Here is a 21,038-nt window from a genome sequence, read left to right as displayed (position 1 = left end):
ATAAGATAATTGTTAATATTTTCTAAATTATGACTTTGGAAAATTTTTGTGATTATTTTCACTTTCAAATATAAAACCTGAAGTAAAGTTGCAATAATTAATGCAAGTACTTCACAGAAATTTTCATTTACCATATAATATTATTTTCTACACACGAAATACTAGAAAATTAGAATGAAAAATCACCTCAGTGAAAGTTAACTAAAATACTCAATTATTGGATTAGTTTTCTTCAATAATAAGATTTGATGAACAATCACTACAAACATGCTAAAATTTATTTTGCTATGTGAAATAGTAAATGTAATTCTAATTCAAAATGTAAGCACTATCCATAGTAAAAGAAATAGGAAGATTTATCATTAGTTTAAGTCCTGTAACTTATTATTTTAGCTTTCTCATGGTATAGTATCATCGCTTCTTGGCCTTTTGGCTAAGATCAAGTGTAGTATATAATAGTATAGTATAGTTTGGGGGTAATGAACATTTCAGACTTTTCTATAAAATCTGTTTAGCAAGTGGAACTCATCTAAAGAGTTCCTGTCTAGAGTTTTTATTGACTCATTGAGTAACATAAATCTTCGCAATCATAAGGTAACAGGATAAATGTTATTGTCAATATGAGGAATATAAATCTTGACTAATTTTGGTAATTCTTTAGGGGCCATTATTGTAAGTTTACTTTTTCTTAATGTCTTTATACAACTCACAACAACTGGGATGTTCCTTTCATAAGACCACATGACACATTCCATGATGAAAACCACCCTCGTCCCCTGGGAGCCTACATCCAGAATCATGAGCCTCTGCCTCCCCGGATGGAACAAAGTAGAAAACTGTTCAGTGCGAGTAGACCATAAAAAGGTTAAAAGATCATAATAACGACTAAAAAAGCATGCCTTTAAAAAAATAATGACTTTTAAGGCATTGCTATAGTAACATTTACAAAATTCTTAAAATCAAGTGCCAGCAGAATAGCAGGATTTACCATTTCAGATTTCGCCAAGTGTTTTTGTGTTGGCTTTGTGAGTGAACAGAAATAAAGCCAAGAAGCTTGCTTTCAAGTAGGGTTATAAAGGTCTGGAAAGGAATATACAAAGAGAATTCTCAGATGAGAAGTAAAAAAAGAGATCTGTGAACGCTTTCACAAGACAAGTCAGAGTTGAAATCAAAAGAACAGTATCCATTGAACATATTTATATCTACTTATCATATGTAATAATAGCTGTGATGCAAGAATATTTTAGGGATTAATTTCTATGAATTTAAGCTAATTTCAGAATTATCTTAATTAGATTAAAAATAAATTCTTTGGGTCAAGTTTCAGGTGGGGTTTCACGGTTTTTACTTTTGGAAGTAGAGGACAGAATAAAAGAGCACAGGATTTGGAATCGGGCACCCACATTTTAATCTCCGCTGTCACTGGTTGAGCAACCCTGGCCTAGGTGCTTAACCTTGCTGATCTTCAGTTATCTTGTCCGAGACTGGCAATAATAAGACCTGCCTCAGGTAGTTGTGAGATTAAAGGATAACATATGAATAACCTAAAACAATGCTTGACACAATTCTCTAAATGCATATTAATCTTCCATTCCCCTTTCTTTTTTCTTCCTCTCCTAATCCTGAGGAAATATAAAATGGTGAAAATACAGTCAATGAAATGGCTTTCTCTATGAAACGCTTGAATGGAACATAGGGATTGTTCAAGGCTCATACATTCAGATTTCATTCAATGGTGAGATAGAAAGGTAATCACCCCAGTGGAATTCCAGTAAAAGTCTATCTTGTTCTCCATGGGGGAAAAAAAAAATGTGCTTACCTAGATACTGAAAAACACATCAGGAACACCTTAAATTATAGGCACAGTGGGCATAAGGAAGAGAAATTGGAAGGGAAGGCAAATAAACATCTGATTTAAAAAATTAACCAGTTTTGGGATGCCTGGGTGGCTCAGTTGGTTAAGCAGCTGCCTTCAGCTCAGGTCATGATCCCAGAGTCCTGGGATCGAGTCCCACATCAGGCTCCTTGCTTGGCAGGGAGCCTGCTTCTCCCTCTGCCTCTGCCTGCCACTCTGTCTGCCTGTGCTTGCTCTCACTCCAAATCTTAAAATAAATAAATAAATTAATTAATTAATTGAAATTAACCAGTTTTAGTTAAAAGTGGTGGAGTGACCACGTGTATTCATTTCCTCTTCATCATCTTTTTTCATCCTACAAAGTCAGAGTGAATCAAATACATTTCAATGACTTTGGAAGATCTAAAGAGGATAAAAGGAATGAAGAACACCAATGAGAAGGAAGACAAACTTGTACCGGCAGAGCCAAGAGGCTCCGTAACAGATGCAAGGGGGGCGGGGGGGAGCACAGCTCCTCTTCCACACCTTAGCAAGATCTACAGCTTATTCTCTGCAGAAATTAAATGTGTGCATGGGGGAGCTTTTGAATTGGGAATGCTGAAGGAAAAGTTGTGGAATTCCACACATTGAACTCTTGACCCTTACTTAGTCTCTCTGCCCATATTATTCTTGCTTGCAGACAAGGCATTAGAGGGTCCTTCTCTGAGAAACTGGGTCTCCAAAAGAACAGACCTTCAAGTATTGACTTACAGGGAAAACCAGTTACTAAACTCTCTGCAAATGCAGAGTTTCCAATTAATTCTCTAGTACCTTATTTTTAAATAATAATGAGCTGCAGAAAATCATCAACTTTTGAAGAAAATCTTTGGCAGGAAAAACAGAAAACCATTCCCACCATCACCTTAGAGAAAGGGTATGAAAGTTAAAGAGATAATCAAGAATCACTCCTCCAAAAACTGTAATTAATGTAAGAGAGTAAATATTGTCTGATGAAATAAGAATAGGTTACTATGACCTCAAAACAATCAGAAGGCAAGAAAAAGCTTCTGATAATTAAAAACATAACTGAAATAACTCTGGAGATAGTTTAGATATTGACAGTTTCCCACTGAGTAAAACCAAATGACAAAGATAGGAGAATATGAAGAGAATTAAAGGATCAACCCAAGAATCCCAATATCCAACTAGAATGAGTTCAGTAAAGAAAACCATTCCATAGAAATTATAAAAAAAAAATTCTGAACACAAGTCTCCTTAATGAAAGGGCCTAAAAAATGACTAACAAACTGAATTTTCAACACACAAAGTTGCCTCATCATGAAATATTGGAATGATAGGGATAAGGATACCAAAAGCTTCAGCAGCATAGAGAGAAAGATAAGGGCACATAGCACAGCTTGGAATTCAGAATCACCAGACCTCTCAATAAGGAGGTCAAATGCTGGGAGATAATGTCTAAAACATTGCAGGGAAATTTTTTATTTCATTTATGTGGGATTTAAAAAACAAAACAAAGAAAAAAGATAAAAATGCAAAGAAAAAAACCCCCACACCAGACTTTTAAATACACAGAACAAAATGGTAGTTGCCGGAGGGGAAGTGAGTGGGAGACGGGTGTAAGAGACAAAGGGGGTTAAGAGGTACAAACTTCTAATTACAAAATAAGTCACAGAGAAGTATAGCACACTAATTCGAAAAGATGTATGCATCCGTATGTTTATTGCAGCATTATTTACAAGCCAAGATATGGAAGCAACCCAAGTGTCCATCCATAGATGAATGGATAAAGATGTTGTGTATATATACAATGGAATGTTACTCAGCTATAAAAATGAATGAGATCTTGCATTTGCAGCAACATGGATGAACCTAGAGGGTATAATGCTAAGTGCATTAAGTCAGACAGAAAGACAAATACCATATGATTACACTCATATGTGGAATTTATGAAGAAAGAAAAAGCAGACCCCCCCCCAAAAAAAAACCCACTCAAATACAGAGAATTGGTGGTTACCAGAAGGGCAGTGGGTGGGGAGATGTGTGAAATAGATAAAAAGGATTAAGAGAACACTTACTGTTAGGAGCACTGAGTAACGTATGGTAACGTATGGAATTACTGAATTATATTGCACACTGGAAACTAACACAACACTGTATGCTAATTATACTTCAATAAAAAATTGTAGGAAAAAGTTGAGGGAAATTATTCTCAAACTAGAATTCTATAACCATTGAAATTATTAGTCAGATACGAGAATTGATTAAAGACCTTTCTGTGTTTGCAAGATGGAAAAATGTTTTCACCTGTTTCTTTTCTTTTTTTTTTTAGGAAGATACATAAAAATGTTTGAGAGAGGAAATTTTGAAAAGAATTACCTGATGCAAGAAAATGCCACCAACATTGAAGATGAGTAAAAAGACTTCAATAGGATGAGAGAATGGGACAACAAGGTTAAGTTCATCCAGGCCAGATCAGAGAAGAAAGATTTTATTTTGGAGGAGGGTATCTGTCTGCAAGGTGTCTAGGAAAGAGGAAATATCTGGACATTTAAGAAAAAATGTTCAAGGAGATTTTACATACCTGTTTAGGCACCTGAGAGAAACACTAGTGGTTGGACACTTAAAAAACTAAGCAATATTTTAAATGAAGCTTTTAAAAAAATATTTATTTATTTGACAGAGAGAGATATAGTGAGAAAGAGAGGACACGAGCAGAGGGAGTGGCAGGCAGAGGGAGAGGGAGAAGCAGGCTCTCTGCTGAGTAAGGATTCCGATGTGGGACTCTATCCCAGAACCTGGGATCATGACCTGAACTGAAGGCAGATGCTTAACCCACTGAGCCACTCAGGTGCCCCTAAACAAAGCTATTATTAACTCCAGGAAAATTAAAGAGTTCTGTAAAAAGGAACAATGCACAACAGTATAGACACTGGCATAAGGAGCGCTATTATAACTGAAATTTATTTGGAAGATAGGGTTAGTGGCCTTATATAAGAGAATTAAAATCTCAACGTCTATTAAATGAAGCCAATAGGTAACATTATTTGATGCAACAAGAAATAGCAGGAAAAGCCTATTAATTGGAAATATGGAGGCAAATAGCAGAAAACGGAAGGATTTAAAGATTATTTCTGAGGTAGGAAAGACTGCAACAGGAGATATCTTTTTCTTTATCAATATTTTAGCACCATCTCTTAACTATGTACATATGTCCCATCAATAAGACTATTCAAAAACTATAATCAATTATATTTCATTCATTAATGAAGATTAAGGTCAAACTGAAAAGTTGTCTTGAGACAACTAAGTCCACCCTAGGTCCACCTTGTCATGGAGGATGTTATTAGCTACTTTATGAAGACAAGTAAAGTATGCTTCCTGATTTACTTGTGACATAAAGTTGAGAGAACTTATTTAAAAGTCACATCTGGGATCTAAATAAAAACCTGAAACTAAAAAAATAGTCAGGCATGAGAATAAAAAGTAAGTGAGTTGAGGCTAGAATAAAAAGAAATAGAAGAGAAATCAAAGTTCTACACGCTGGCTTAAAAATATTATCTACTGCTAAGGATAAATTAAATGATTAATGACAGTATCACTTCTAGGTTTATACTGATGTAAGATCAGTATAAGAAAAACTGAGTGACTACTAAAAACAAATTTGATGCAATATCGAATATATTGGATGCAGCATTCGCACCAAGGATTGCAATATTCTTTACAACTAGACCATTTTGCTAACAAATGAAATTCTACATGTCACATTTGGAGAACAACAACAAAGGAGATTGGGATGGCTAAAGAATTAAAATAGATATATTTAACCAGGAACACAGAAGAACAGCTATCCTTAAATAGTTGTCCTGTGAAGGAGGAATTTAATACATTCTTACTTCAGTGTACAGAATGAGAATTACAGGTGAATCTTTTCTACCTACTGGTTTTGGCTCAAAACAAAGAACAATTATATAGTTTTCCTGAAAAGAAATAGGCTACATTGTGCTGTGGTACAGTCTCCAATTTCAGAAAGATTTGCTAGGCATGGAAACTGTATACTTCAGTGGAGAAACTGAATTTATGCTTTGTGTAGGATATGAAAATTGAAGTTCTCTCCCAACTTTAAAGATGGGATACAGAAAAGAAAGAAAGAAAGGAAGAAAGGAAGAAAGAAAGAGGAAGGAAGGAAAGAAGGGAAAGACCACAGTGCTTTTCAAGTATTGTAAGAATCACAATTTAACTCTTTAGATATGTATTTAATAGGTTCACTTTAAAAAATTCTATTTGTTTCCTCAAATGAAAAAATGCAATCTTTTTTTTTTTTCCTTTAAAGAGAGAGCAAGCTTGGGTGTGGGGAGAGGGGCAGAAGGAAAGGGAGAAGGAGAGGGAGAGAGAGGAAGAGAGTGAGAGAGAGTGAGAGAGAATCTTAAGCAGGTTCCAAGCTCGGCATGGAGCCTGACGTGGGGTCCATCTCACAACACGGAGATCATGACCTGAGTCTAAATCAAGAGTCAGATGCTCAACCGAGTCACCCAGCACCCTGAGAAAATGCAAATTTCTGCATACCTGTATTATGGGGGCATCTTTGGTAGAAGGCAAATAGGTCATTTCTTAATTCTTTAGAATTATAGGATACACCTCAGTTTTATATATTGTCCCTCTCTTATTATGACATCAGTTACTTGAATGAAATCCTGAAGTTAATACCAGGACTTCAAAATTTTAGTTTCTAAGAAAATAGGCTCCCCAAAGGAATCTGCCTTTTATTATCTTAATCACAGCTACAATTTTTCCAACCAATTTGTCTTTTAAAAAGTTCTCTAGAGCTTTCCTAAGCATTAAAAAGTATATAAAAAAATTCCCAATGTATAAGTGAGATTTACTCCCAAGTTTTCTCCATGCTTTGACTTACAAACTATAAAATATTCTCATAGCTTGAATGCCAAATTTGAAGACAATATTGAATTTCATAAAATGCAAAAAAATCTCCAAAAGCTCTCAATATAGACCATAATCTTAAATGACTTACTCTACCATATCTAAATAAAGGGAATAGCTTAACATAACAAAATTGAATATTAGGATGATTTTCCTGTATGAATTATATGGCAGGAAAAGCAGCTAGATTTTCTACCAAAATATACCCACACATTAAAGATGTTGAAGAATTATGAGAATTCTAAACTTAAGAACAGAAACCACATCTATGTTTACTGAACAAGTAAGTATATGCCATGTAGAATGAAACATGAGAAAATATATACAAAGATCTTTTAAATATGCAATGTTTCATATGAATGAGATAGTGAATTTTGTTTTACAAAAATAACACAGAAAGGAAAGCTTCATGTAATAGAGATCTTTCTTCAAAATTGTTGTTGTTCTGATACTATGGAGTGCCCTGTGGATCAACAGAGATAAGGGTATCCTCCTGCATTTATCTAAAATTGAGATCTTGCCAATTTCAGCAAAGTAATGCTGGCATGGAGACAGTATTCCATATGAGCTACTGGTTTTTTTTTTTTTTTTTAAGGATTTTTTCTTTATTTATCTGACAGAGATCACAAGTAGGCAGAGAGGCAGGCAGAGAGAGAGGAGGAAGCAGGCTCCCGGCAGCGCAGAGAGCCCGATGTGGGGCTCTATCCCGGGACCCTGGGATCATGACCTGAGCCAAAGGCAGAAGCTTAACCCACTGAGCCACCCAGGTGCTCCTGAGCTACTGTTTTTGAGCCTGGTCCCCAACACTAAAGAAATGCTTGGGAGTGAGGAAGGAACCATGCCTGATTAATTTCCATACCACTAGGTGTGAAAGTCCTCCAAAAGCCCAGGAATCCACACTAGAGAACTTTCCCTCAGTTGGAAGAATGGGGATTCTCTTTGGTGGCAGAATAGGGCGTCTTTTTTTTTTTTTTTAATTAATGTGGTAGTATAAATTGACTTTAAAAAAAAAGATTTTATTTATTTGGCAGAGAGTGATCACAATTAGGCAGAGAGGCAAGCAGAGAGAGAGAGAGGAGGAAGCAGGCTCCCCACTGAGCAGAGAGCCCGATGCGGGACTCCATCCCAGGACCCTGAGATCATGACCTGAGCTGAAGGCAGAGGCTTAACCCACTGAGCCACCCAGGCACCCCTATAAATTGACTTTTTATTCTTCCATTCTTCTAAAAATATAGTATATTACCATTTACAGAGCATAATCTACATTTTAATTCTTATACTATTTTTAATGGTATCCCAAATAGAATGTTATTAATCATAGAAAATGCTTTCTGGTTCTATCTATCAAATATTATATTTGGGTTTATGATAGATAAAATTAATTATAATGAAAAAAACTTCCATAAATATATATTTATACCCTGAAAAAAATGACAAGCTAGAAAGAGAAATGATTCTGCTTTGGACAAGCCTACTTCTGACAATTTTAATGACTATACCAAAGTTACATTCCACAGAAATCTGTTTGATAAAATAATTAATTATATTTTAGAACTAATTTATAGTAGTTGCTATTAAATAAGATCCCATTAAAATGAATTTGTCTCAAAAATAAATTATGACAATCATCTCCATTTCTTGTGATATGAGTACTGGTGTTATAAGTGATGAATCACTGAATTCTACAACTGAAATGAATATTACATTGTATATTAACTGGAATTGAAATAAAAATTTGAAAAGGAAAAAATAAAAACATTTATATCTGAAAAAACAAAAGGCATTTATATATGGCTAACTGTTTAGATTCTGTATAGTTCTTACATGTGACTCAAAGATTTTTATCTGATATTTTTAATTTAAATTTTCAAAGGGGGGGTACCTGGGTGGCTCAGTGGTTAAGCCTCTGCCTTCAGCTCAGATCATGGTGTTGGGGTCCTGGGATCGAGCCCCGCATCGGGCTCTCTGCTCAGTGGGGAACCTGCTTCCCTCCTCTCTCTCTGCCTGCCCCTCTGCCTACTTGTGATCTCTATCAAATAAATAAATAAAATCTTAAAAAAAATAAATTCTCAAAGGCTTTTTTCATATATAGATTATGTAATTACTAATTATTGTTAATAAATGTATGCATATTTCAAATCTTCATATTAAGAGCCAATTAAAATCAATATTTACCCTAAAATAATAATTTCAATTTGCTTCAATATTGTTTAGTTTGTTTGCTTTTTCATTGCTTTTGCTTACACTTGGTTCTTTCATACTCAGTCATTAAAATCTTTTCCAGATAGCAAGCAATAGCAGTCCATCTATCAGTATATTGAAGAGCAAGCTGTAAGATATATAAAATGCATGCTTTAAAAACAATAAAACAAAATCTCCGCCTTTCAAGTCAGGACACGGGATATTATGTCCAATATCTTCCATGTCCCTCTCACAATAGCACCCTTCTCCCCCTTTTTCAGGGACTACTGCAACCCTTAATTTTTATTAATTATATCCTTCCTTTTCTAATTTTAAAATTATGTTGTATCTGTAAGGTTTCAAACTAGAAAGGAAAACTACTATGAATATTATGAAATACGAGTTGTGTTACATGAATTAGTCATTACACAACTGTGGGAAGAGATAAGGAAGGAGAAGTGTAAAAAGGATTAGAAAAAAATAACCATGCCTAGTATTAACAAATCAGATCTGGCAGGATGCTAGGCAAGTCCAGCTACTACAGTGGAAGTACAAAGAGGCTTGGTGGAATATTCAAGGGAAGGTTATTGGCTCTTGGGGCTATTGCTTCATATGTAATATGCATGTAAGTTTCCTCCTCCATATCTACTAGTTGCAATATATATAAATCTTTTTTGAAAATATGTAATATTTCTTATCTCCTGACCCATTCCTATTGTTCTCCTCCATACCAAATGCTTTAAGACTTCATTTATTTATTTGTCAGAGAGAGAAAGAGAGCGCACAAGAGTGCATAAGCAGTGGGAAGGGCAGGCAGAAGGAGAGGCAGACTCCCCGCTGAGCAGGGAGCCTGATGTGGGACTCGGGACTTGATCCCAGGATTCTGGGATCATGACCTGAGCAGATGTTTAACGGAGCCACCCAGGTGTCCCACAAAGTGCTTTGTAAATATCACTAACACATAATAGTTACTAGGTAAATATCTACGAAGTTTAACAAATGCACAAAGATTATAAATTCAAAAGCCTGATAATGTCAAGTATGGACAAGGATGTAAAACAATTGGAAGTCTCATTCAACCACCCTCACAAAACAGATAAGAAACCCAAACCTGTGCATACACTAAGATTCAACTTCTTTCTACATATTGACAAGATCTCCATGCAAAAAACACGTGAGAAATATTCTTAACAGCATTATTTTCAAGTCTCAAATTTAGAACAATACCAAATGTTTGTCAAGTGGTGAATCATATAAAACATATTTGCATACTCATAAGTCATATAATTGTATGTTCCCACCAGATTTGCAGTGACAAACTACAGTTACAACACGAATCTCACAGACGTAATATTGTGACTCTCAAATTATCTAAGTTCTATGTATATAAAGTTCAAAGTCTGGCAAACATCTATATTTATGTCTGAATAGGTATTACCCTTGGAGGGGGATAAGGACTATAATGGGGTACATGGGGGAATTTCTAGGGTGTTGATAGCCTTGGTTTGGGTGCTGACTACACAGATGTGTTCACTTTGGAAAATTCACTGAACTGTACCTTATTTTGCTGGATATCATATTTCCAAAAAATTTTACTTAAAAAAGTCCAGTTCAAATTAATTTCTCTTATACTAGAGTATAACTTGCTTGAGTAGATCTTGTTTCCAGTTGTTCAGTGTGTTATCAGCCTTATATACTACTTGGGTTTTTAGCTCCTTGAAGAAAGAGAATTATTGGATAAGTGATAGTAAGCAAAATACATCGAGCTTCTAGATAATGGCCCCTAATGCTAACCACCTTACCTACTGTTCCATTTAACTCTAAAAAAAAAAAAGTCCTCTTTAGGTAGTCACTGTTTTTATTTCAAGAAAACAAATTCTTAGAAATATTAATTTGCCAAAGTTCCTTCCATGAACTCAAACCTAGGCATTCTACTTTAATATTTACTCTTAACCACAAGATCCAGGATAAACTTAATACGTATATTGCACAGGCTTAGGAATTATGATCTTTCTCCAAATTCTTCTGGTAAGTGAAAGCCTACATTCACATTTCTCTTGGTAAAATAAAGATTATGCTCCCTTATGTGAGACTAGTTAGAGTAAAATCAGTTTATTCACCATCAAACTGTAGTTTGTAATCCTAGTACTCCAGATTAACTTTTGGACTCATTGTGCAAACACAATGAAACAAAATCTTCCATGATGACTTTTCTCAACTTTATTCTCTTGACTATAAAGCTCTTGATAGGATGTTCTCTTGTATATCTTTTCCTTCCATCTCCAAATGCCATTTCACCTCTTGACCAAAAACAGTCCCATCAATACCCCTCCTGGCTGCTTCTACTCAATAATTTGTGTTGTAACTAGAAATATGTGAATAACTGAATGGTCCCTAAAACATTACCCTTAACTTTAAGAAGAGCCCCCTTTGGACCCCCCAACTCTAGTCTGTCATTTTCAGTGTGCTCATACTTTATGAGAATTGCCTAATCATTTTCCTAAAACTCAGCTTTAACACCCACTTCAAAAATTTAATAGTTAATATATATATTCAGAATTTTTAAAAAACTCTTAAGCATGATTCTTATTAATCCTCCTTGATATGACCCTGTCATAACTTTTTCAAGTTATTTAAATTTTAGTTAACATATAGTGTAACTTTAATTTCAGATACAGAATTTAGTGATTCAACACTTACAACACCCAGTGCTCATCAAAAGTGCCCTCCTTAATCCCCATCATCTATTTAACCCATCCCCTACCCACCTCCCTTCTGGTAACCATCTGTTTGTTTCCTATAGTTAAGAGTGTGTCTTGATTTTCATTTTTCTCCCCACTTCCCCCATGTTCATTCGTTTTCTTAAATTCCACAGGTGAGTGAAATCATATGGTATTTGTCTTTCTCTGACTGCCCAAGTTTTATTTCTAACCTTATGCCCACCTGGTGTCTCTCACAAACCAATCTATTAATCAAAATGAACCACTTTTTCCAGCCTCTGGTTTTGCTACAAAATGGTCTTCTACCCCAACTCAAGTTCTATCCACCAAGGCCCATGCAGCCTCCTCCATAAATCCTTTCAAGTTCAGGCAACTGAAGTATACTTTCTTGGGCTTTCCATGACATGTTTCTGCCTCATTACTTGTGTGTATATTTAATTTCCCCTGAACCGTGAATCCTTGGAGGACAATATGTCATTCTTATCTTTAGTTTTCTACCATTCCTAGCCCAGTGCCTGACATAGATAGGCTCTTAATGATCTCGAATGGACCAACGATTTTTTTTTTTTTTGAAGTTCAGTGGCTACCATTGCCTTCATAGTTATTTCCAAAGTCTGAGTTTTCCCAATTGCAAAATATCAAAAATCCAGGAAAATCACAAGTTCAGAATGGTCTTAGAGGATCACTTTAGAATTCAGCTGTGTAAAGAATTTATGTGATTTACCAAAAACTTCGCAATATTTCATTTAATTCTCATACCTATATGTATATCATAATATAGGAGACTTATTACAATGGTCATATTACACTCTGATGTGATAAAATACCTTCCTAAACATATTCTACTAGATTTAGGATTGAGATAAATTGGTGCAGGAATTTAAGAACCATCTTTTAAGAACACTCTTTTCTCAACTTTGTTCTCTTGATAACCAGAAAGCAGATGGTATCTATGAGAATCAATGAGTTAATTCCAATCTCCACTGTTGTTTGACATTTTAGAGAACTAAACTTTTATACCTCATAGGAAACGATGAGGATCTAAGTCACTGTCTTTCAAAAGTCTTTCTCGGAGGTGGCAAGGTGATTCAGTGGAGCACCAACAACATTTCTTAAAAGAATTTGTTTATATTTTATCTAAAATGAGCTTCAACATAGAGGTTTATATGCTAACCTGACACATACTCATTAATGGTATCCTGACCGAGCTCATGACTTTCCCATCCCACTTTGTGTACCAACTGCCATTCATACATACCCACTTAGGAAGATAAATGGATCATAAGTATAGACTCAATAGTCTAACGAGTTACACAACAAATATTTTTAGTTTCAGGCTCAGCTTTGCTGGTTGTGTTCAAATGATCAAATGGGCTCATGAAGATGAATTGTTCATTTTTCCATTACAAAAAGGAGGCTTGTTCCAAATTTGATTCTTTCTATGAGTGTAATACCTAATACTTTAAAAAACAGACCCGTAATTTCTCCTTTAAAGGAGACACTTAAGAGTGGATGGGACAGCAATGATTTTTGGAAACTACTTTTTCTTAGAATATTTTAAAACTCTGGAAGTGTTTCTAGTATTATGTGATTTAGTTACCATAAACAATATGTCAACTATCAAAACTTTTAAATGTGTATTTTGAAAGTTTTGAGGCAAAATTTTGTTTAAATGGCTTCCAAATCTTTCAAAGTCTCATTGAGCTTTAACACTATTTGTTAAAATATATGTAAATATACAAAGTTATACAACACCAAAAAAAAACCCTAAATAATTTGATTAAAAATGGACATTTCTCTAAAATGTCAAACATTTTTCCAAAGATGACACACAGAAGACCAACAGGCATATGAACAGATGTTCACTAGCACTAGTCATAGTAATCATTTTTCAAAAAAATAAAAAGACCACCTTACATTTATCAAAAAGACAAGAAGTAAGTATTGGCAAGTGTATGGAGAAAAAGGAAATCTCGTCTACTGCTGGTGGGATGTAGCAAAACTGATGCAGCTACTGTGGAAAACAGTTTGGGGGGCCTCAAGAAATTAAAAAGAGAACTACCATGGGGCTTGGTTATTCCACTACTAATATTTATTCCTCCCAAAATGAAAACACTAATTTGAAAGGCCTTTTGTACCTATATCTTTGTTGCAGAATTATTTACAATAACCCATATATAGAAGCAACCTAAGTGTCCACTGATAGATGGATATAGAAGAGGTGGTATATATACACAATGGAATACTACTCAGCCATAAAAAGGATGAGATCTTGCCATTTGTGACAACATGGAGGGACCAGATGGGTATCATGCTAAGTAAAATAAGTCAAGGACTAATAATGGTTTCACTTATACGTGGAATCTTAAAAGTGAACTAACAGAAACAGACTTATAAGTATGGAGGACAAACTGGTGGTCACCTGTTGGGGGGAGAGGCAAAATGGGTGAAGGGATGTGGGTAGAGGCTTCCAGTTATGGAATGAGTAAGTCACAGGAATGATAAGTACAGAGTAGGTAACAGCAGTAGTACTGAAATAGCACTGTATGGTGACAGATAATAACTATACTCCTGGAGAGCATAGCATAGTGTAGAGAGCTTTAGAATCACTATGTTGTATACCGTAAACTAATGTAATATTGTGTGGCAACTATACAGCACTAAAGGAAAACACAGAATTCATTCTAGTAATTTTTAGGAAATGAACATCACGGGAAAATGGAAATTTGTCACACAAGTTTCAAATTTTTTTTTTTTTTTGCATAATTGGTAACTGGATTTAAAAATCAGTTACTAACCTACAACAGGAACATCCCATGATAAACTTTTCTATATGGAGGTATGTATTTTCATGTGGTAATTTTTTTAGCTATGGAAGCTACTGATATGACAAATTGGAATAAACCAGATTTGTAAACTGCTAGGACAGTGTTGAACCAAGATTTTCAAAACAAATGAAACATCATCCCATTTGTTTAAAAAAATTCAATTCTAGTCTAATTTAAAGTGTACTATTAGTTTCAGGTGTACACTGTAGTGATTCAACACTTCCACACCTCACCCAGTGCTCATCACAGCAAGTGCCCTCCTTGGTCCCCACCATCCTACCACTTTTTAAAAATGAGATTACTATCACAGTTCAGTAAGAAATTACTCATTAAAAATATTTCTTATTCTAATTCACATTTATATGTTTCATAAATCATATATTAGCTTGCAATGTCTAAATATAAAAAAGGTGACATGCTCAAAACATGTTACTGAGAAATGTTATCTATGATCAAGGGATTAGAAATCAACTATCTAGAAAGTGTCAGAGAGACTCTTTAACAAGAGTAATGCCAAAGTCTTTGTTGTTCCTGTGGTTATATAGGAACTAAAATGGTCTTCTCAGACTGCTGAAAGGTAACAGAAAAACTAGGGTATCTAAATGAGCTAATAATAATGCCTATATATCCTACATAAATAGGATCATCATGAAGTACAGAGATACTGTAGAACACTTGAGAATATGTGGTTATAAAACATCTAAAAATCTATTTCCTGAAATTCTTAAACATTCTCAAGCATTACATCTGGGAAAAGAGAATTACCATAGAAACATGTCCATTTTAATATAGATGTATAAAGAAAAACATGGCATAGCACCATTTCACATTGAGTTTTTTAGATTTGACATTCTAACTTCATTCAATATAACACACTCACAAGTCTCTTTTAGGATATCATCTGTATATTATCTATTTAATTTTTCCTAGGTTTTACATTTCAAACCTCCAAGGCCCATTTGTATCTCCAAAATTATTTTCATTCCATCATATATCTTGGTCCACATTCTTTTCGGTGAGACATGAAATCCACCTACACAAAGGAGGAAGATGCTGCAATTATGCACAAAACTATTCTAGCACAGGGACTGAGAACACCACTCATTTCTTGCTAGGTTATAATGGAATAGATTCTACTAGTTTGGCCCTTCTAGAAAAATCTACCAGCAGAATTATTGTGTTGTCAAGTACCATCCTCATTACTAATTCTTGGATAATTACAACCTATTAAGGTCCCAGGGCACAATGCCTAACATGTAGGAAAGGCTCACCTTTGGGAGAGTCAATGACTGTACTGTAGAAAGAGTAACAAATCAATGGAAACATGAGTTTGATACTTACTAATAAGGTGTGTGAAACTATGATAAACTAGGAATAGGTTTCCAGCTTTCACTATGGTTATGTATAACTTTTCCAAACTGAAGAAAATTTATGACTATAAGTAGTTTTACTGAGTTCTACACTCCACAAAGATCTGACAGTTTCTTGAAAACATTTCCCTACACATGACCTTTCCCCTGGGCTGCTCCTGGTCGTAGGAGCAACAAAGTCAGGATCAAGTTTCTTCCTGAGTGCATTTCATCCTCAGTGAGAGCTACAGTGGAAGGAGGCTCCCACCACAGAGGTCAGCCCTTCAGTGTTCTTTTGTTACACAAAACTGTGAAGGTGACAAACTACGCATTTACTGGGTATATGTTGCTACCACATGCTCTTTGCTAAAAGAGCTTCTGTTTGTTGCAGTCCATTGCATCATATGAGAGATTTAGTATAGTGCCTACATAAATACATTTTAAAAAGAAACACTTGGGGGAAAGCACTAGAATCTAGAAGATTCAAGTATCAAACTTTCATTTTTTAAAATGAATCTTCTCATTTATGGAGGGAAAAAAATCCTTAATAGAAAAAATTTGCTCTTTAGTTCTCTGGGATCATCATTAACCCCAGACCACAAATGACTGCATTCTAGGTAGACCATAAAAGTAGGAAAACAAATCAGCTAAATGAGACTTAATGGGAAAATGGAGAAATTATTATAAGTTTACTTAAAGAGTGTTTGCTAGAACAGTTTGATTACATATGCAATGTTCCATAGTATATATGAGACAAGAGAAAAATAAAACTTTTACTCACCTTTTAAAGACTATCTTGGTCATGAGGTTTTACCTTACCAATAAATAAGTTTACATCATAAATTTTTATTGTTTATAAAATACAAATTTTTCTATTTTGTATTTAAAACTGATAGCTGAACAATAGATCTTATGTTTTTAATCACCAATGTTCCTAATGGATTTAAAACATAATGTTTAAATATTCAAATTATGAAAACATACACTATTCAGCAATTAAATGTTTAATAAGAAATTAATAGTTAGTTAATTTAAGAAAAATAGCACCAAGAGAAAAGAGGCATTCATTACAATACAGGATCTTTCCAGAGACTTAAAACATTTTAGGTATTGATCCAAGTAGTAAAAATACAACATACATATGAATTATGCAAAGCACAAAGTCACAATACATGTTATTAATAAACAAGGGTTAAAATACAGTCATTTCACATTGACTAATCACAAAAATACAGTCATTAAATTAACAGACATAGGTTAAGTTTTATTTCCTTAATCATGTTTATAAATTATTACAAGATTTTCCGCAAGATGGAGAAAATTTAAATGTATATTTACAACTTTCTTCCTAGCTACATTTTAATGATTTAACACTTTATAAATCTGCTTTAAAATGAAATGTTTGAGATGTCATGTTGTTCATATATGTATATGTATACATATATACACACATTTGTAATTTTCTAACCTAGTAAGTAGGATCTGCTGAAATTAAAGTTACCCTTGAAAGAACATTAATCTGATATGTTAATAAGAGGTATTCTGAAGTTTGGCTAATATATAGCAACACAAAGAGGTAAAAAGTTATATCTAGTTTTAACAAAAACAAAAACAAAACTTCAGATCCCTTAAACCCTTTTAATATAAAAGGCTAATTTAAGGAATAAAATTCTTTATATAGTAACAGAAATCCAGGCACTTTAATATATATGTACTTTATACCTATAAAAAGTGAATAAATAAGTTTGCAAAAACTCTGATATAAACATTGTGATTTTTAAAATTTCACCTTCAATTTACAAAAAAAAAAAAAAAAGACATTATAGTTCCTCACTAGTGCAAAGACTGAATTATTCAATGAACTCCTTTTGGAACAGGCATGGGTAAACAATGAAGAATTGTGTACTGCTATGTACTATTTTGTAACTGTGGTCATTTTCTTGGTTATTGGTTTTTGTGAGGTTGAAAAAGTTATCTATGCACAGAACTTTACTTAACACTCAGGTTTTTTTTTCACTTACAATATCATTTACATACAAAGAGCATGACACAAATATATCGAAATATAGTACTAGATATGTTCCAATACCATATATAAACATTGTGTGACACTGTACACCTTAAACGTACACATTGTTACATGCCAAGTATATCTCAAAACTTGAAAAACAAAAAAACTGTCTAAATACCCTAGTGAATATTTGGAGAAGGTTAATAGACATTGTAAGGTGTTTAAAATATTAATTAAAAACACCTAAAATTGACCCCAAATGAATATTTGTAATGCTAAGAGTCTATAACTTTAAGTACATCTTATCCTAGATTTAAAAAGCATCATGATGTTTATTAAATAGAACAGGGGTCAGCAAACTTTTCCCGAAAGGGCCAAATAGTAAATATTTCAGGCTTTTAGGGCTAGTCTCTATTGCAATAATTGTTGTACCCAAAAGCAGCCATAGAAAATACTTTTAAAAATGTGATTACTGTGTTCCAATGAAACTTATTTACAAAAATAGACAATTGGCCAGATTTGGTTCATGGGCCATAGTCTGCTCACCCCTGAAATAGAAAATATGATTGAAATAATTTTAGGTATGTCAGTACCTAGCACAAATGCTTAATGCTTTGTGAATTAATGAAGTGACGAATGAGTAAAAAAATAAAACTTGGCTGTGCTCAGAAACAAATGTCATTATAATCTAATGCTCTAATTAACTGGTCAGGATGCTTCTTTCCTAATTGGGACAAAACTCCAAAAAAAAGCAATCCATAGCCTTAGTAAGAACTAGGCTTGCAAACTAGAGCCAGAAAAATTCAAGACAATGTAACAGAGCTAGTAAAGAGAAAGTGAATTTTCAGTGTAAGATGGCTAACAAAAAAGGGTATCGTTCTATAGTTGAGTTCCTACTCAAATCTCTCCAATCAGACTGTAAACTCCATGGGAGTAAGAAGTAATTCTTTTTTTTTTAAATTTCTGTATCACACTGCCTAGGATATACATGATCAATATTTTATTAAGTAAATATGTGAATGCTTTATGCTAAATATGTTTTTGTTAGTTCTAATAAAGCCATGCAACAATTTAAGATCCTCCTATAAAGTTATAATTTCCTTTTGTTTTAATATTAGTCACACTGACTATAGAGATCATTTCAGCCTGAACTAGAACTTGACTTACTCACCAAATAGCATGAGTTTGAAACTTAGGTTTAAATCACAATATAAAGCTTTGACGGGAAAGCAAACCAAATGCTGGCATCAGGGTTGGTTTTAAAGCCAGACTTATAACTATTTTCCAAATAAAGAACTGTTTAACCTTGTAAATTATAACTAGACATCCATTTTTCACCTGGATAAAGTGTACTTGGTTGTTTAGGATTTAAAATATCAAAAGTGACCAAAATGCTAACTTCAACATATTTATATATTAATTATTCTTCAAGGCCTGGATATTTGAAATATACTAAATAAATCAGTCATGAACAATACTTATGAATTTTGTCTATGGCTCCAGACAATAAATTAAAACATCCCCAAAACAAAGTAACTCCACACGGTGAAGAAATATTCATATAAATTACTATATAAATATTTTCCATGATGTATGTAACAAACTGTAAACAATTCACTTTAAATTTCTCTATCTTTTAATATTTTCACATTTCCAAACAAATACTAAGTTTAACAATGGTAAAAAAAAAAAAAAGTTTTAAAGAATGTTATTTGCTATAGGATCAGTTACTAGACGTTGACAGACAAAAGCCACATACAGTTATACACTTAAACAAGACACAGCCTTAATTTGCCATTGTAACAAGCACAGTGTTAACATTATATACATATGCATACAGTCAAACATTTACAATTAGAGGACAAGCCAAAGATGTACTGGAGGAAAATATTTCCATTAGAATAGTGCTATGGTTCAATATTCCTTATAAAAAATAAATACATATAAAACTATTATTTATATTACAGTACTTGAAATTGAATGCATTCTTCTTCCAAACTATCAACTTTAATACCACAAGACATGGTGGCCAGTAATCTGCTTAAAACATCAGAAGATAGCATGTACCACAATTTATAAACAAGCAGTTAAAGGAGGCACAGTAAAACAAAACAAATCAGACAAAATATAATAATACTATCGTACCGATTTCCATGGTCCCCGATGCCATGTCACCTCATCAGGGCAAGCATGCACATGACATTGTACCACACTAGGTGGCTTGTTTAAGATTTCACAGTTTTGCTCTTGCGACATTTGGCCATTGGGAAATTGACATATTACGAATCTCGACTTTATTCCTCCTCCACACGTTTGTGTACACTAAAAATAAGAAAATCCAAAACTATGTTGTTTTAAAGACAGTAATATATTGCTTTATTCAATGTTCAATACATAATGTATTAATGCTAGAATTTTCTTCCTGGTAAAAAAAGCTTTAGTTCTATTATAAAAAACAAACGAAAAAACAAAAACAAAAAACCTAGACAAATTTTTGAGGATTGGTATGTTTCAGTAAGATATCAAGGATCTGCAAAATAGACAAGTCAAATAAAACGGATTCGCTTAAGTAATAAGTATTAACTACATAATTTAGGATAGCCTATCAATAGATTACTGGGTAACCACGAAAGCTAGTAAGTTAAACCCAAATTTATAAACAGGGAAAGATGTTCAGTGTGTATTACATGAAAGCAGCATGTGGCAAAGCAGCCTTTGTAATATGAATCTATTTGTGGAATCCATACAAGACCGAAGTCTGGAAGGAAATGTATCAAAGGTTGAAAGTTCTTATCATAATTTTTCCTATCATTTCAATTTTTACAATGAGCATGCCTAATAAGCTCAGGAGTAAAAATGTCATTTTCATTTTAGAAACTGTCAAAGAACACTTTTTAAATGTACTTGGTATTCATTAGTACTTGGTCAGAAGTATATCTTTACACAATGATTTCCAAATGCTCTGTGAGAAAATATATTCTAAAAATCATTAAACAAAAATATTTGACTAAAGTAGTTGGTTTATTTTGTCCCTGTAAAGCCAATATAAATCTCTTATTCTTTCTCACGCATAATACAGGTGGAATTAATATTCATGAGAACTACTTTATAAATGATCTTCAGGGCGCCTGGGTGGCTCAGTGGGTTAAGCCTCTGCCT

The 21,038-nt window shown here is 33.8% G+C and overlaps 1 protein-coding gene and 1 pseudogene across 1 annotated transcript in view; one reads left to right on the top strand and one right to left on the bottom strand.

The window, feature by feature from the left end:
- ADAMTS20 (ADAM metallopeptidase with thrombospondin type 1 motif 20) overlaps window positions 1-21,038 on the bottom strand; it is a 192,812-nt gene that overhangs the window by 63,121 nt on the left and 108,653 nt on the right. Inside the window, exon 28 of the mRNA XM_059185607.1 lies at window positions 20,025-20,201. Within this exon, the coding sequence (XP_059041590.1) occupies window positions 20,025-20,201 (177 nt within the window). The remainder of the gene's footprint in view (window positions 1-20,024; window positions 20,202-21,038) is intronic.
- On the top strand, window positions 414-529 carry LOC131839923 (U2 spliceosomal RNA; annotated as a pseudogene).

Source organism: Mustela lutreola, chromosome 8 (genome assembly GCF_030435805.1).
Source record: "Mustela lutreola isolate mMusLut2 chromosome 8, mMusLut2.pri, whole genome shotgun sequence".
Taxonomy (NCBI): domain Eukaryota; kingdom Metazoa; phylum Chordata; class Mammalia; order Carnivora; family Mustelidae; genus Mustela; species Mustela lutreola.
Note: the sequence above shows the minus strand (reverse complement) of the source record. Positions and strands in the feature narration are given on the sequence as shown.